Source organism: Silurus meridionalis, chromosome 12 (genome assembly GCF_014805685.1).
Source record: "Silurus meridionalis isolate SWU-2019-XX chromosome 12, ASM1480568v1, whole genome shotgun sequence".
NCBI lineage: Eukaryota > Metazoa > Chordata > Actinopteri > Siluriformes > Siluridae > Silurus > Silurus meridionalis.
Genome location: NC_060895.1, coordinates 12,264,137 through 12,281,824, shown reverse-complemented (window position 1 = coordinate 12,281,824; position 17,688 = coordinate 12,264,137). Strand labels below are relative to the sequence as shown.

Genomic DNA, 17,688 nt, shown 5'->3' with positions numbered 1-17,688 from the left:
CTCAAATGACCACTTGCACAATAGATCAAACCTTTAGATTAATGGGCTCTAACAGCAGACCACATCAGGTGTAAGTCAAATTAGTTGACTTCTAGAAGAAGAAGGTTAGACTATTGTAGGCATAGGGTCACTAACGCTGAACTGCTCAAGTGGAATTTGATGTAGTTTTCTGCCAAACGAAACATTTAGCTTTTTCGCCTTTTGAGATGCTTTTTCAACCATATTGATTGTAAATAATGCTTGAGTGACTAAAGCCTCTGTCAGCTCAAATAAGTATGGCCATTATCCTCAGACCTCTCATATAAAAAAAAAGTCATGTTGCACCATTCTGAGATCAGCAGTTTTTAAAATTTTCAACCCGTTTTCGACGGTTTTCATTTGCCAAGGTCACTGAGATCACATTTCCGCATTATATTATTTGAACATTTATCTAAAACGCTTGCCCCGAATCTGCATGGTTTTATGCATTGAACTGCTGCCTTGTGATTGGCTGATTGCATGAATAAGCATGATTACAAATATTCCATTATATTAATGTGATGGATATAGAAAGAAACAAACTTTAGTAAAAAAAAAGCTGGATCTGACTTGTTCTGGTCCTTGCCATCATTTAATCAGCTCCCATATTCAGAAGAATAAACCAAAGTGTAATAGTGTTAAATTTTATTGAGCAATTTATTTTTTTTTTTTTTTTTTTTTTTAAATCGATTTTAACAATGGATACAGCTCTAAATTCTCGTGCCATTTTTATCATTTAAAGCCATTTCTTAGAAAAGGCCTCTGTCTTTGTCATTTGCTTGAACAATCATTAAGGGGATTACTAATTGTTCATTTGTTGAAAACAGTCAAGCGTATAGTTTTTTTTTTTTTTTTTAACAGTTGAAAACTTTGATGGCGTGCATGTCATTGTGAGACTTTCATTTAAGTGAGCCACTCTACTTTATCGTGCACATGGTGTGTGTGTGTTTATCATTAAATATATCATGTGCTCTTGTCAACAGTGTTTTCTGTCTCTTGGTGTATACTCCTCTTGACGTGTCACGCGATGGTTTTCTGTTTGGTCTCTTTTCCCTCCTGTCTGACCCAGTCGCTTTGGCTCACCACTTTAGGCATGCTGCAGTGAGCACTTGCTTGTCAGTCCAGCACTTGAAAGCTCACGCCAGCTCCAATTTGTCCCTCTTGTGTCTTTCTCCTGTGCTTGTGCTTTTGCTGTGGTCCCGCTTCATTTCATGTTTACAGCTCAGTCAGCAATTTCCTGTGTTTTGATCCAGCGACATTGTTTGGTTTTTATAGGTCAAGCCTAAACAGAGCTCTGTTAGCTCTAAATGATGCAGATGTCCTGGATTGTGTGCTGCTTTTTCTATTTCTTTTTTTCGTTTATAATGTTAAAAAAAAAAAAAAAAAAAGCTAGTGTGTCATAAATGTGGATTTAACCTGAATTTTGTGCCAGAACAAAGCTGGACAGAAATAGTGCTTAATCGGAAGTAGGTTGATTATTTTCATTTCATTAGGCGCACTATCTTTAGCTTGTGCGCAAACAAATGCAAAGAACAAAGCAGGTTGAGAGTGTTGCAATAATACCTATACCCTGCTGGAGAATTAAACTCATTTTTCAGCAGGAAGTCAAATCGGCTGGGCCCCACCTGACAGGGCCGCCCACTCACTCATTAATGCGTCTGTTCACAGTTAAGGACCAGTGATTTCAAGGATAAGGCTGGAACCCTGCATCAGCCATGTTGCCTCGATCGCGGTATCCCAGGCCTCCAGCTTATATATTAGAACACTTTATTGATCCCTCGTCCGTTGTCGCAACTTGAGTGGGTTTTGTTTCTCTACCTCATTCTTTCCTCAGTCACTCTTGAGCACCCCAGGCAATCTGCGAAAAATGGCTTTCTAATTTCACCACCCCGACCCTAACCCCTTCTCACTCAACTGTCCCTGTGCTGTTGATTTATTTCACAATCGTTGCCATTTTCAGCCCACTTTCTTTTCGGCTAGAGCTGCTCACTCAGCTGTTTATTATGGTTTTTATTATTGACTCTCTTTTTGCTTTGTTGTACTGGAGCGAAAAAGTTGCACTTATTCACACAAAGACCTTAACATGCTTGTATGTTGACAGGTATGATAAAGAGGGTCATGCCCTGGATGGCCAGTCCATGACAGAAATGAGGGGAGGTGGCGGCGGCGGCCCAACTAACTGGAAGACTTTGGCAGATGTCAAAAATGAGCACCTGGGCCATGGAGACAAGGTAAACTCTCGTCTGATTTAACATGCTCGAAAAAACTAGAACACCAATTAATTCTTTTAACGAAAGAAGTAAACATTTCAGTTCAACACGCTATGCACAAGGAAAGTTTTTGGCCCATGGAGGTCATCTGAAACTTTGCGTACTCCGTATGCATTCATTGCGAGTTAATAAATGCACCATGTTGCCGAACTGATCACGCGATCAATCATTTTCTTTAATGCTAAGCATTATCGTTTCATCGCTAAATGGTTTCTCTGCGCTCGAGCGATATTCGTTCACGTTAGAGTTTGATGTATTTCTTTTTGTTAATCACACAGTTGTGCTTTTCCCATTCAGGCTTCATTACGCATTACTCAAGTATCTCAGTGAGATACAGGGGACAGATTAGTGGGACTTTATTGAGCTTGGTAATGAAGAGATTATAGATAGTTCAGATAGTTTATCTGCTCTTTTTGGCTTTATTTGCATTGTCAGTGAGACAATTGCTTGTTTTGGTTGAACATCATTTTGCACGTTGCTTACAGTGGAAACGAACACTTGACTGATTATCACTGCTCGTGGTTATTTATCGCAATCAGATATTACTCCCGCTTTAATTCTGCCTCATTAATACGTATAGTTGAACATTGACCAGATTCCATTCAAGTCTGCTCTTAAGCATTATAATTATGAGTTTAATATCGTTGTCTCAGTAGAAGAGCGCAATCTCACTGCTTTATGCAATTTAAAAACCAGAAAGAAAAAAACAACAAGGCGCTAATAAGCCGGTTGCCATTTCTCATTCCATGTTCCATGTAAACAGCAGAATGACTGCCGCATCACCTGAAAGGAAACGGGAACAGCGCCATCCTTCTTTCCCAGCTAGCGCATTCAGCTGTCATAGCATATGGCACAGCTGGAATCGGAGGAGAAATCCCAGTGGTAGCACTCACCTTTGCACAGCTGGGATGCAGGGATGTTTGTGACATTCCTGTAATTTGTGATCAGTTAAGTTTATGTATATAAAACGATTAACAAGATTCCAATTGGAAAGACCTCATTTGTCTCTACATTCATAAACCTAATGTATTTGCAGGAAAACATCACTTGCAAATTTTAAGGAATTTTCCATTTATATTGGGGACGGAGTTCTCGCTTTGATTATCAGCTTCATCCCCAATGGTCCTGGAGAGCATTAAAATACGAGCCTCATCATTATCTCTTCCCTCGAAAGTTCTTTGTTCACTCTGATGTTGGTGGGGGAATAATCACTGATTAGTTCTGTCAGTTCTCGCCTTCTGACAGGTTATTTTTGTTTTGGTGGTGATGCGAAGGTGCATGAGCATCACAGCCATTTTCATAGCCGATTGATTACAAGCCACATTGATTAGGCTTCTATCCATTACCCTAGCTTATATAACTGTTCCAAATGATGAAATAATCAGAGGGAAAAACACTTAGCTTGCAAGGTTCTGAGCATTTTTACGCAGACTGACTGCATTTTACTGCTGCGTTTGTTAAACTGGCTTCTTCACACCCAATGTAGGTTTAGAGAGTGGCCCAAGTAAAAACTTTTTCCACATTATTTTGGGAAATGTGTGTTTTCATAAAGTAGAGATATTAAAGTAAGAGAGAAGCCCAATTTTGGTCAAATGTTTTTTTTTTCTTTCTTTCATGGCAAGGTCCTGATTGTTTCTGAAGACTCTACCTTACATATGTATCATGGTTTATTCATGTCTAAGGTTTCTGAGCTGGTTGCCTCTAAAGAGATTTAGGGATGCTTGCGTTCATGTATACAAACGTCAAAGAGGTACATGATTCTGAAGAATATTACAGCATTGATATAGGTGTAAAGCCTGTACTTACACTTAATTTTCCACTTGCTATTTTGCAGTATGATGATATGGATATATGTACTATTGAATGGATTCTCTGTAAAGGAGTGTTGTGAGCGAGGCTGTAGCACAACATCTAAATTATTGAGATGGCTCTAACGTCTCATTTTAAGCAGTGAAGCTTGATCTTTGCAAATTCTCATGACACTGGAGTTTTCTTGATGCGATCTGTGCATCCAAAATTTTTTCTCATGCATTAATTTTCCCAAACCTAGTTTGTATTGGTATTATTTATGACACTGACTGATATTCATATAACCTTTTAATATTGTCTCCCTTAATCACTCACCCCAATATTGCACACTTTACATATTGTCAGTCTTGTTGTATTGTTTGTTTGTTTTTGTTTTTGCATGTCAGCGTTGTTCGAACGTGTTTTTGTTTTGAAGCGTAAGAGATCTAAATGTGAAGGCAGAAGAAAGGATGCCCAAAGATGAGAGAGAATGAACAATCATCAGGTGCAGAACAGAGACATGAGCTTTTAAAAGGGAGTGTTTGCAGTCGGATATCTACAGAAGCTGCAAAGTAAAGTTTCCCAATATCACAGTGAAGAGAGACGTGAGAATGAAAAACGGACAAATAATAATAGCACGGCTTCAAATAAGTGGGTGCTGAATTATTGAAGAGAAACTCAAACTGGGTGGTGGTGTTTATATAGTATAGTTCTCAGAATAGTTTCCGGACATTTGAAGTTCTATTTTGAAATTCTGACAAAGAGAAGGATCTTTTAGCCACTGGAATGTTTTACCTGACTGTTACTGACTGTGATTAGCAGTTGGTTTCTTAGCAGATGCTCCCATTAAGTGTGCTTTGCATAACACTAACAACGAGTAGTAAGATACCTAGAAAGAAACAATCATTTGTACAAAGACCATTACAAGCATCACTGCTTATATATTGAAAAAGTTAACAAAATAATTTGAGATAAATGCAGGTTTTATTTTATTTATGTTGTGTAAAAAGCACAAAGAAAGAAGTTTTCTATTTGCAATGAAGGAACTCAAATAATGGAGTCAAAACACTTTGAATTATTCTACTCAGTGTTCTTTTTTTACTAATTTTTTTTTTATTTCACTACTTCTCCTTTTTTAGCATCACTGACATGATTACATATGTTACATAAGGGATAAAATAAAGCACAATGTGCTTTTTTGGCGAAATAATTAACAGCAAGATAGAGCGATGTAGCCCAGCACTAATAAGTTACTTATATTTGTTCCAGTTTATATCACAGCAGTTTTCCAACGATTCCAGATTTTATTAATTAAAGAAAGACGCATCATGCTTTAATCCACTTGCAATGTTCTGAGGGCATGTTATTATTCAATTATTATTAAATATGCTATGGTTGCCAGAACTGTGGAACTGTTACCTCACCTCCTGTTTTTTTTTTTTTTTTTTTGTTTAATTAAAAGCAGTGTATTAGTGAAATATATGATTTTATTTATTTATTTAAAAAAGTCTTTCCATTCTTTTAATGGCTCTGCACTCATACACCGAAACACATCTTTCCCTCTGCACTAATACTTTCTTATGTTTTATTGGGACAAAAGGTCAGGCCAATGAAAACACCTGTAATTAATGATGCTTGTCACAGTTTTTGTATCGTCTCCTATTCCCACAATCCCATGTTGGCCTTTTGACATTCAGCCCAACACAAATTTGAGTTTGCCCTTTCATGCTAATATGCTACTGTTTCCTGCACTCCTATTTTCAACATCAAATGGATTTCTACAAACTGCTCTCATATAGCTATAAAAAGGCAGCCAGTAATTTAGTTTTGTTGTTTTCTTGTCATTCCCCCCATTCTCTGAACTAATTTTGCAGTAAAGTGAATGAAAAGATAATTACATAGGCATTCACTTGATTAATTACTGCTTTTTCAAAGAGATTAATATGTTGAGATTCCCCCATCACTAACAGAAATAACAGTCATTTTCAGTGAGATTGTGTTTGAGTACACAGCTATTTTTCTTTTCTCCTGCCTTGTGGCATTGTCACTCAGCAGTCCCTGGGAGCTTTGCACTTATTTGAAGCAATGCAGAATATCAATTCCACTTCTTTTGGAAGTTAATTGGGGTCAAATATCCAAACTGTAGTAACAGAGTGGTCAGCATTAAACCTGTTCACGCTACAAGAGAAATCAATTCTGTTACCGTCAAGCGTTCACGTTCAGCTTTTCTTCGTTTCCTTAGAAAACTCCAGATTAAGGCTTTGCCTGAAGCGGGTGTGAACTGAACATAGATGGAGGTCCTGAAAGGCAAAGTGCCCTTTGAATGCGCTTTATTAGTTTTATATTTACATGCAAACTTTGCTTAAGTGTATTGATTATAAGGAAGAGTGAAAATCAAGTATGCTGCATGTCCATTAACTTCATTACGTTGGTTTAGTGCAACGATTATTACGATTATGTCAATTATCCAGTGCCCAACAACATCCCGAGATGCTGGACTGATCTGTGAGCCTGGTTCGAGTATAGACCAGCGTGGCTGTCTTCATTTATTCCAGTCACTTCTAGTTAGAGGAAAGTAAAAGCAGCAGTAACACAGCATGGCTCCTCTCATCAGCAGCACTAGTGCCCACTCCAGCTTGAATTAGTTGTCTGGGTTTTTTCTTTATTAGTTTAAACTCTTGAGATGCCACTTTTGTGCCCATTAGGCATTTTCCACCCCTGCCCTCACTCATATTGTTTGCTTTTGTACCTGCTCTGCTTGTTTTTGTTTTGTTTTGTATTTTAATAAATACATTTTGCTTAAAATGAATTCATCACATTCCACTCATGCCCATTTAACATGCACATTGGCATTTGTATTGGCATGTGTGGCACTTCTCATCATTTTTACTGTTTTATTTATTTATCATGTTCAGTATAGTCTTTGATTAATGGAGTAAGCTCTTATGTAAAAAAAGAGTGCTGTTTAGTTTTTTTTCATTGTTGCTGCACAGTAAATAGCAATGTCTCATGTTTCATTAAATCCAGTCCAGTCTGCAGGGGTGGACACATCAGAAATTCATTAGCTTCATTATTCAAAGCTCCATTATTCTCTCCTAGTTCCCATGTTTTGGTTGCCCAGAAACTAGAATGACCAAAAAGTGTTGACTAATTTTATATAGGGACCAAAATTCTGGCCATTGGACAGGATATTCTTTCCTGATATTGCACCTCAAAGATGAAGAAAGTTTGGCTGGGTTTTTCTAATTTTTTATTTTCCCTTCAATACATCTAACTTACAAGCGACTGACTAAACTAAGCAAAGTAATTTGTCTGTTTGAAGCATATGAAGCCTATGCATACCTGCTTTTAGCTGTCTGTAAAGATTGTCTGGCATCCATGCTTATTACTTAATCCAGCAAGTAAAAATCAGTTTACAGACAGTAAATCGTACTTCAGATAACGTGTATTGCTACAAGTGGAGTGATTTGGAATGAATAGCATGTGCTAGTGTTTTTGTGGGGCTAATTGCGTTTTTAACAGAATTATTTTTTTGTCTTCCAAGCAACTACAGAAAAAAATGCTTGTCCCAGGGGCCTGCGTTATGGGATGGATCAATGGAATGGAAGCAGAACAGTGTGAAAACTGTGCATAATGATCTACATAGTGGAGGGTCAAGTTCTATTACAGTTTAACACTTGTCCAATGAGCTTATCCTAAGACTGGCTCAGTACAAAGTAGTGTCCTGACTCAGTAATGAGCTTTTGTACAGTGTGATCGATGCTGGTACAAATGACCTCCTGTACCTCTCCTTTCTTCAGTGGACTGAATGGGTCTTCTATAGGAGGTTCTGCTATTTAACAAGTAGTATTGAGTGTCGTCCTTTTTTTTTCACTACCACCTTAAAGCTGTCCAGAGGGCAGCACAAGACCTGGCCGGCCTTCTTGATCAATTTATTTCAAGTCTGCTTTACACTGTCTATCACAGACTGGTAGTTCTGTATGTGCTGATCCCTCTCTTTTTTTCTCTTTCTCTAGGCTGATTACTTTACCTGCATTGGCACCATCGTGTACATGCGGAAGGAGAACTGTCTCTATCAGGCCTGTCCCAGCAAGGACTGCAACAAAAAGGTGGTGGACCAGCAGAATGGCATGTTCCGCTGTGAGAAGTGTGACAAAGAGTTTCCTGACTTCAAATATCGTCTCATGCTCTCCGTAAGCTTTTATTTCCACCTTCAAAATGCTTACCTAAAAAAACTGTATACTTGTCGGAACTAGCTTATGTTTCATACTCATTTGCATGCATTGCAAACCTTCTCAAGCAGTAAGGGACAGAAAAGTTATTGCTGTACACTTTGAGCTCCTATACGAGTGGATATTGACAGGCACACAGTACCACACAACTCCATCACTGAACAAGGTGACAAATTTGTGCTCGTTGCTGCTTGTGCGGAAGGTGTTTTTTTTTTTTTTTTGGTTTTTTTGTTGTTGTTGGGGTTTTTTTTGTGTGTGTGTAGTACAGATGATACTGCTATCAAAACCGCCAGTGATGGGCTGCAAAAATTATGAATACTTCACACTTTTAGAACATTTAGTAACATCAAGTGTGGTGAGAATAGGCCTTTAAGAATGACATTTTGCACCTGTCCTCCAAGTTTCTTCCCTTAATAGTGGCTTATTTTTTAGTGCACTGATTTATCCAATCCCTCAGCTAAATTCTTTTTTATTTTTAATATTTTTTGCATTTTTAAGTATCTAAAAATGAATGTTTGCACCAAGCATGTGTGTCATGTCTGATAATTTCTTCTCTGCAAGCTTGATCTTAGTTAATCAGGGTGCTTTGTTTGGATACATTTTTTTTTGCTTTCTGTCTTTCCAGGCAAATATTGCAGATTTTGGAGATAACCAGTGGGTGACATGCTTTCAAGACAGTGCTGAGACTATCCTGGGCCAGAAATCAGATTACATCGGCCAACTGAAGGACTCAGTAAATTTGCCACTCTGTTCATTTGTCTTTATTATTATAACCATGTACTCTGATGTGGCCACTACAGAACAAAACCTCTGCAGGACTCTCACTTGTGACTCTCTGTGGCACATGAGTGTTCAGCACTACTTCTACAAGGTCTTAGTTCATTAGAATAGATTGAGTGAATTTGCTTTTATACAAGATTCAATCTGAAACGATTCACTTTGTTTCTCAGTAAATTTTATTACTTAATTTTTTTTTTTTATGTATGTGCAGAACGAAGCTTCCTTTGACGAGGTCTTCCAACATGCTAATTTCAGCACTTTTGTCTTCCGCAACAGAGTGAAATTGGAGACCTATAATGTGAGTACAAATTTAATTGGGGATCATTTTCCCTTAACCAGGGAAGTTGAGAAGTTGCCCATTATTCCACAAAACCACTTCTCTCTCTTTTTAAGTAGTAGTCCTTGCTGTGCTACAGATTGTAGAGGTTTGTCAGTTTGTTCTAGTTCCAAATCAGTATGAATTTGCTGAAGTGAAAAGAAGGCATTTTCCTTTTAACCGATCAGATGCTTCACTGTGTGGTGCACTAATGCTTACAAAAAAAAAAGACTGCCACGGCATTGTCACCAATTGTGTTTCTGCATCTGGCTCGGCACTAATGGTGCAGTAAAAGTATCATGTTGTCTATCAGCAAGTAGTTGTTTCTCCTCAGGCTGCATGGGGGAATGATGTAAAGTGGATTTCTTTGGATTGCGGTATCATGAAAACTGCTGCGACTTAAGTGGTGTTTACGACCCGGTTTCAATTGTGTTGGATGAAGTTGACGTGTACACACCTGGAGGAGAGGGAAGCGACCACCAGTCTATCAGACATTTAAAACCTTTGATGTTCATTTGTCACTTTTGACTACAGTAAAGAAGCAGAGTACACATAGTGTAGGTTCAAAGGCATATGTTAAAAAAAATAGACCACAAACACTTTGTATAAGGTACCAAAGATCACTCTGCTTGAGCTGAATAGAGATTTCCCACCATAATGCTGTCTGAAGTAGCACCCTGTACATTTATAATCAGCATAAGTGCATTATCAGTTCATGCCGTTATTCATAAATATAATATGACCAAGCCAGATAAAAGAAGCAAAGACTGCATGAGCTTGTCTTTATGAAAAGAGTTGGTTTGACATGGAAAAAGTTGAATCTCTTTATTCATTAGTTTAAGATATTTAGTCATATTAAATCCACCTCGTTGTTTTACAAGCTACCAGTGCATTGGCCAATGTAGCATGGGAAAAGTTTTCCTGATAAACTGGATACGGTAGGAGAATTCCACAGAATGCCTGGAATTGAATAAGCCCAGGACAACACAACACCAGCCACTTTTACCTGTACACCTTTCTGTCATCCTGATTAAAATCATTCCGATTAAAAGATTTGGTGGACTGTTTAAATGAGGCGTTATCTAATCCAATATGGTGTTTATATGTGCCGGCGCTTTCAACCAGATTTACGTTGTCATGCGCACATTAGCCTCTGTCCTGTTTGCAGCCTTTTATTAATGTCAACATGACGTTCCATTATTTCTTATGTGCGCCATTTTTATGTAAAGTGTTGCTCTTAATCAAACAACAGTGTGAATCGAATACTGCTGCTGGAAGGTGTAAGGAAAAGACGGGCGCAGGAAGCTGAGCTGCTTTTGTGGCTGTGCATCTCTAAGGAGCATCCCAATACAACTTTCCCTCCTCCGAAAAGCAGAAGGCGTGTGGATGAAGGTCCGTAGTAAGGACTGGTGGGGGAGCGGGTAGTATTACTGGAATTTAGTGACCTAGAAAGGAAACTAAACTTTAGCATAAGTCTCCAGTCCACGTTTGTGTGGACTGGTAAAGGGATTTATGGCCCCCGCAGAAGAGACAGTCAGAAATCCAATTCCCCCAATTATGTGTGTCTTGTTTTATACAAACCCGGAAGCTGTGCGGAATACAGTGTCATGGCAAATCAATCTGGTGTTCACAAGAGCACAGTAAAAAAAGTTTGTGTATATCTTCTGCAATGGAATGATGAATGGGCCGATACGAGATCTGATACGGATGCCAAGTGAAGAGGAGGCATCCGAAACCGCATGGAGATTTGAGGAAGCTCATTTTGTCCCTCAAGCAATGGGTCTTATTGATGGCACCCACATCTCTATCCTCCCTCTATCTGATAGTGTTCAAGATTTCGTCAATATACAATGCGCAAAGTTTATCTCACTCCTCTTAAACTGATCACAATTTCATTCGGTTTGGGCCTTTTTTTTCCCGTTTGAGGTGTTTATATGGAGCATCTTCCAAATGTGCATGTAAACGCACCTACTGATTGTTACACTGGCCACTTGAGGTCATCACATAATGTCCCTGTACTTCGGAGTAGTTCTGTTGTTCAACACAGTTTTCCATCTTATGCATTTTTAATCTAAGTGAATCTAGTGATACATTGAAACTGTCATGTCGGTGTTAGGGCCATTTTATCAGTGTTTCGTTATATTTAATTTATGTATATATTGTGTCTGTATCTATGAAAAATAATAATGCAAGGTATAGCTCTGATTCTGTTCTAAATAATGCTGCCAGTATACTTCAATAGATGAAAGAAGCAAATTAAAAACATCCACTGAACACGTACTTGTTCAAAAACTGTCTATTGAGAGAGCTTTTGAGTATTGTAGTCTCTTACGATGGATCATTGTTTCTTTTTTTTTTTTTTTTTTTTATGCAGATTTTTGGGCTGTTTTAATGCTTTAATATGAATGCTTTTTCAATACTATAGTAGCAGAGACACCAGTTTCTCCAATTTACCTTAGACTTTCTGAGTTTTCTTTTTTCTTTAAGCAGTGATACAGTAGGTACCTTATAACTCTGCCTTTATGCTTTTGCAAATCACAAATGCACACCTCCAGCTTCCAAACCGGTGCATTTTATAAAAAAATGTGATTGTTTTTTGTAAAACTAAGAAGATTAAGTTTGTTATTGACAGTTTATTCAGGACATGGTTTAGTGTGCTAAAACTTTCTTTAAAAAAAAAAATCCATTTCACCAAGTTTCGTGTGTGTGTTTAAAGTCTTAGCATGTATAGTATAATAGATAAAGTATAATTTGCCTTTAATGTGAAAGTGTCTTGTGCTTTGTGTTTACAAGTTATTGTTTTAAAATGCAGATTTACTGTTGTGCTTTTAAAATCCACCAATGAAGGGAAGAATAGTTGATCAACTGTTAAAATAGTAAGTTTGGTAATTTTCTGTCCTGAACTGATCTGCACATCCTCCCTATACTTTTGGGTGAAAGTTTGCAAATGGTTTATTCAGTTAACTAATATAAATGACCTTTAAGTTTAGGTAAATAAAATATTATAATGAATAATTGTGTGTTAGTCCTCACCCTCCTCAGCTGGGTGGAAATTCTGCTTTGACATAAAGGCCACTTGGTAATTAAAAAACGCAGGGTAAATTGTGCTTTGTGTCACCAGTTGTTGTTTTTTTCACTATGTAAGCTACTGAGACATTTGATCAGAAGGTCACGAGTTTAAATCCCAGCTCCACCAACCTGCCACAGCTGTGGGCCTTAGCGAGGCCACTACGCCTCAAGTGTACAGTTTGTAAGTCGCTCTGGAAAAGGACTTGTGCCGTAAATGTCTAGAGACCCTTTTTTTCCATTCACTGGCTGTCTACACTGCTCCTCAGAGCTATAAAAAAAATAGTCTAATCAATACTAAATTTGTTTTACTGAAGTTTAATATCATGTACGTGTCTGACATTGTAACCCGGCTGCAAACTGGACCTGCACTTGTTTATTTTGGAGCATCTTGTAAACACAGCCAGTTTGCTTAGAAATCATTACATTTAAAGCTCGGTTTAAACTGTAAGCAGCTTTTATCATTTATTCTTTTGGCATCGTATCATTGCAACTTGTGATGTTAAAGGCTTTGGAGTTTTTGGTATTCTTTTTGAATTAGACATTACAACCCTGAACAAATTTGCAACCCAAAACAAAAAGTGTGAAAAAGGTGCAAAAATGTAAAGATGACGACATTGTTTGCTTGAGTTTTCCTTTGAATGTGTTTGTGCTGCTGCTTTCACAACCATAACATGTTTGTACACAAATGTACAAACAGTAGACTTGAAGCACTGTGATGTTTGATATTTATGTTTCACTGACAGAAGATGCAGTAGTTAGTACCTCCTGCATAGTGCAGTCTCTTTCTGGAGGAATCTGTTCAAAAGAAGTGTACCATCAGATTTTAATGTATATGTGAGTGTGGCTGTGTTTCAGTGGCAAATAGGGTCTGCCAAAAGCTCTTTCTAAAGTTTGTTTAAGGAAATATGATTAGTGTCCAGATTCCCAGATTGTGTAATGCTGTGATAGAAATGCTTTATAAAGCCAGTTTGACTGTGACTTGGCTGCTTTAGTTAGTAAATGTGGAGAAAGAGGGTAAAAAAAAAACATTCTTGCCAAAAAAAAGCTTCTTAGTTGCAATGGCCTGCTAATGAGAACTCGATACATGTGCAAAAGCAACTTTTTTTTTCTGGGAAATAATGGTATTTTTACCAGAGACAAAATGAGTGATATAGTTTTTTTAAATCCTGAAGGCAGTCACAGTGTGTGTTACATTTTTCCCCTGAAGGTTGTGGCTTTTGGGTAGTTCTCATTGTGGGACTGTAAAAGTCTGTCTTCAGTTAATTGTATTATTGTTGGTATGAGCTTTTGTTCTTGTCCACATTTTTACTCCCAATTTGATCACATGACAAACCAGAGAAAGGCTGTTCCTTTCAATCCAGACAACCACATCAGGTAAACCTGCTCCTCATGCTGCATCACAGTGCTGCATAACACACACTGCTTTCTGTCCTCTTCCACATACATGAGCTCACAGAAACTCATGATTGGCAAGTGTTGTGATTTTTCAAATTAAAGCCCTTTATAGGAAACAGTGTATGGGGATTGTTATTATTTTCTTTAACAAACAGTACAATAACAATTATGATTGACTGTAGTTTTTCCACAATTTATAATGCAGTTTTTCATTATTTACAAGTTTGTGAAGTATGTGCTGTATTGTAGAAATGTCAAGCAGCATGATGATTTTTTTATTTGTTATTATTATTATTATCATTATTTTTTAAGATCACTTTGATATAAACAGTTTAAGAATACTGGGCATCTACTAATGCTCCATCTTGTCTTTGTTCAGGATGAATCTCGCATCAAGGTGACCGTGGTGGAAGCCAAGCCTGTGGATCACAAGGAATACTGCAAGAGGCTGATCATGAACATCAGGAAGCACGCAGCGCATTAGGACCGACCACTGTTACTTTTCTACGAGCACTTCAGCCTCTGACATGCAGCCTATATCTGTCTCTTTGTGCCATGCTTATTTTTGTTTATGTTGTTAAAATCTGGTAATTTGTCTTTCTTCAGCTACAGAGCAGTGAAAGGTTAAAAGTGAAAGAAAAAACGCTGATTTTGGACAGAGGAAGGCTGCAGGTCGAGTGAGGTTTGGCTTGTGCAGTTTTTCCTACATGTAAACAATTAGCTGTGGCTGGTTTATTAGAAACAGCTGACCTTTCAGTGAGCGAATAATTAAGAGAAGAGAAGGGAGTTGTGTAAGAAGATCGGCTTTCGGCATACTGATCAGTATGTGTGCGCACACAGTGGTCCCTGTATTTATGCGGGCAGAAGCAAATCCACTGCCTTTGCTTAATGTTTTGGTTCAGTAGCCTGGTCAGTAGGAGTCCTGTTTCTGAGCTCACCTTTTTAATCCTGCACAGCTTAAGGTCAAATTGACTTCCCAGAGACAGAGCACTCTGTACATGTAGATATTTTTCTCTTCTTTTTTTCTTTTCTTTTCTTGACAAAGTTGATCCAAGCCAAGAAATAAAGATTTGAGGATCCTGGCATTGAGTGGTTTTCTTTATTTGTGTAAACTCTTGATATTGTCTACTTTTACAGATGTTCTGTATTTAAAAGCTTTTGATGAAGCATTGTTTTTCCAACATAAAATCTTCTCTATTCTATTTTATATTACAGGGCAGAGTCTCACTCCACAGTGGCCTCCAATAATCCCTGTAACACTTAGTCATTGATGACTCTGTGTAATATGTGTTCTTTATTTAAAACAGTCCTCTTGTATATGAAGGGCAGAACTCCATGCACACATTTCATTTCATGGGTCTTTACATTTTTTTTTTTTGATGTTTTTCATTGTGGCCCTAAATCTCTACAGGGACAGTTAAGGGCTCTCATCGCCTGTCATTTTTTCCTGTAGCCATTTTAAAAGTGCCTCTACAATCCTCTTGTATGTTTGAAGAACCCAGCAGAGAATTTGAACCTCCTAATTCTATGTTTGATTACGAACAAATGTTTTTCGGTTTTGTTGTTGTTGTTCTGGGAAATACTAATGATGTTTGAATCACAGAGACAAAATGAGTGATATGTTTATTTATGCCTGAGGGCAAATTGATTCACAGTGTTCCATGTGTTCCCCCTGTAGTTTGTGGCTTTGTGGTAGCTCTTTCTGGCATCGTGAAAGTCTGGCTTGAATTCATTTTTGATATTCTGAAGATTATTTGCTTTTCGTAGCTTTTTCTTGTCCATATTTTCCCTACTGCCAAGTTTTGCCAGTCAGCCTTTTCTTTTGTATGAAAAATACCAACCAGGGAGAGTGATGGCAGGTGCGTTCTCTAAAGCCAGACAACCGCGTCATGTCAAACTGCTGCTTATGCTGCATCACAGGGCTGCATATCAAACTAGAAGGAAAGCACTGTCTTCTGCATACATGAGATCACACAAACAAATGCATGTCACCCCTTCCAGACAAAGACCTGAGCCAGTTTTCCTTCCTCGTATCGATCACAGTTGATCAAATCTTGGTATCAAGCGAGTGAGTTTTCTTGTGGACGTCACATGGTTCTGCAAAGTGCAAGTCAAGTATTTTTATTTTTTCGCTAAGGTAGTTATGCATTCTAAATGAGATGCATGTAATTCGGAAACATGGCAATAGGATTTGTTCATGCTCTTCTGTTTTAATTTAGAAGTTAAAATTTCTGGGTATTTTATTTATTTTTTTCTATTGAAGGATTCTCATGTGCAGTCCTAGCATTGCCAAGACTATGGAGATAGATGATCTCAGAAGATCTCAGCAGTGTCACTCTAATTGTAATAGATAGACAGAAGCGTGGTGTGTCTGTCTTCTTTAAAACCCCCAGTCTGGAGTGAATATGGACACCTGAGGAGAAAGGGAAAAACTGTATTAAGTGAGTGAGATCTCTTGTGGATTGACCATTAGCGTCCCGATACTTTCAAGAGGGACGTCACATGGTTCTGCAAAGTATTTTTTTTTTTTTTTTTTATAAAACTTAGGGTAGTTATGCATCCTAAATGAGATGCATGTAATTTATGGAAACATGGCAATAGGATTTGTTCTTCATGCTCTTCTGTTTCTATTTAGAAGTTGACTGTGACGTGTTTACCTCAAACCACTTCTGGGCTTTTTTTTTTTTTTTTTATCTTTGTCTCCTTGTCTGATAGACACTTGCTGATAAAGGGTTGTCAAATTGAGTTAACAATGCCTAAACCCTTGGAAAAAAAGGAATAAATCCCTGATGTGATAAGAACTCGAATAAAAGGCAGAGGGGATTGCGGAGAAGCCGAACCTTAATCTCGGATGCTTGCCTCACACAGAGATGTTCTTTCTGCCTCTGTTACTCACTCAACAGCAAACTTCTTGGCATGTATCAAATCTTCCAATACAGCAGTAATGATGCTCGCTTGCCTGGATGCTTCCCTGCAGCTTGGTCTGCACTGAAGCCTTCTAACCTGATTAAGACCTCAAACAGAGAGTTTTGCTCTCAGAAGTGGATCACATAGTTTTGTCATGTCGTTGTGACATAGATGGATATCCTGTAAGCTTCCTGTAGCCAAAGAGTGCGGTTAAAATTGCAGACAGCAGTCTAGTAGGACAATTTGTTCGGCTCCTTTTTTTCGTCCTCGACGTGGTGGTTGCAGTAAATGTGGTTTGCGTTCAGATCGGTTCTTGGCTTAAGGACATGTTTGGGTATATTAGGATTTTAGAGCCCTGTTAAATAATTAAAATCCAATGCATATTCATTATTCCAACAATTCCTGCAGTAGAATCGGAAATCTCGGCACATCAGCAACTCATGGACATGTCACATGTAAATGGCTCCTGGTAGGTCTATCATCATGTAGACCATTATTTTTTTCTATTGAAGGATTCTCATGTGCAGTCGTAGCATTGCTAAGACTATGGAGATAGATATTCTCAGAAGATCTCAGCAGTGGCACTCTAATTGTAATAGATGGAAGGAAGCGTGGTGTGTCTGTCTCCATTAAAACCCCCAGGCTGGAGTGAATATAGACACCCGAGGAGCTCAATCCTTGAGCATCTCCTGATAGCTCACGCTCACTAGATCTCCGCAGGGCAGCAGCGAGATCAAGTCAGAGGTGCACACTGTCTGTACTGTGAACTCTATCACTATCTGCTTCTTTCCACATATTCACCCCATTCACCTTTTGTGGAGTGGAGCATGTCAGTGCCTCTGCCTCTGTGGCATGACCCCGAGATTGGACAAAAAAAATGCCTTTATCTGTGAAATGCAGGTCTACACTGAAT

General features: G+C 38.2%; 1 protein-coding gene across 1 annotated transcript in view; it reads left to right on the top strand.

Annotated features, from left to right (window-relative positions):
- The window catches only part of rpa1 (replication protein A1), a 28,585-nt gene extending 13,632 nt beyond the window's left edge, over positions 1 to 14,953 (top strand). Inside the window, exons 13-17 of the mRNA XM_046863327.1 lie at positions 2,120 to 2,249; positions 8,093 to 8,269; positions 8,934 to 9,041; positions 9,300 to 9,386; positions 14,248 to 14,953. Coding sequence (XP_046719283.1) covers positions 2,120 to 2,249; positions 8,093 to 8,269; positions 8,934 to 9,041; positions 9,300 to 9,386; positions 14,248 to 14,352 — 607 coding nt within the window. The 3' untranslated portion in view covers positions 14,353 to 14,953. The remainder of the gene's footprint in view (positions 1 to 2,119; positions 2,250 to 8,092; positions 8,270 to 8,933; positions 9,042 to 9,299; positions 9,387 to 14,247) is intronic.
- The last annotated feature ends 2,735 nt before the right edge of the window (positions 14,954 to 17,688 follow it).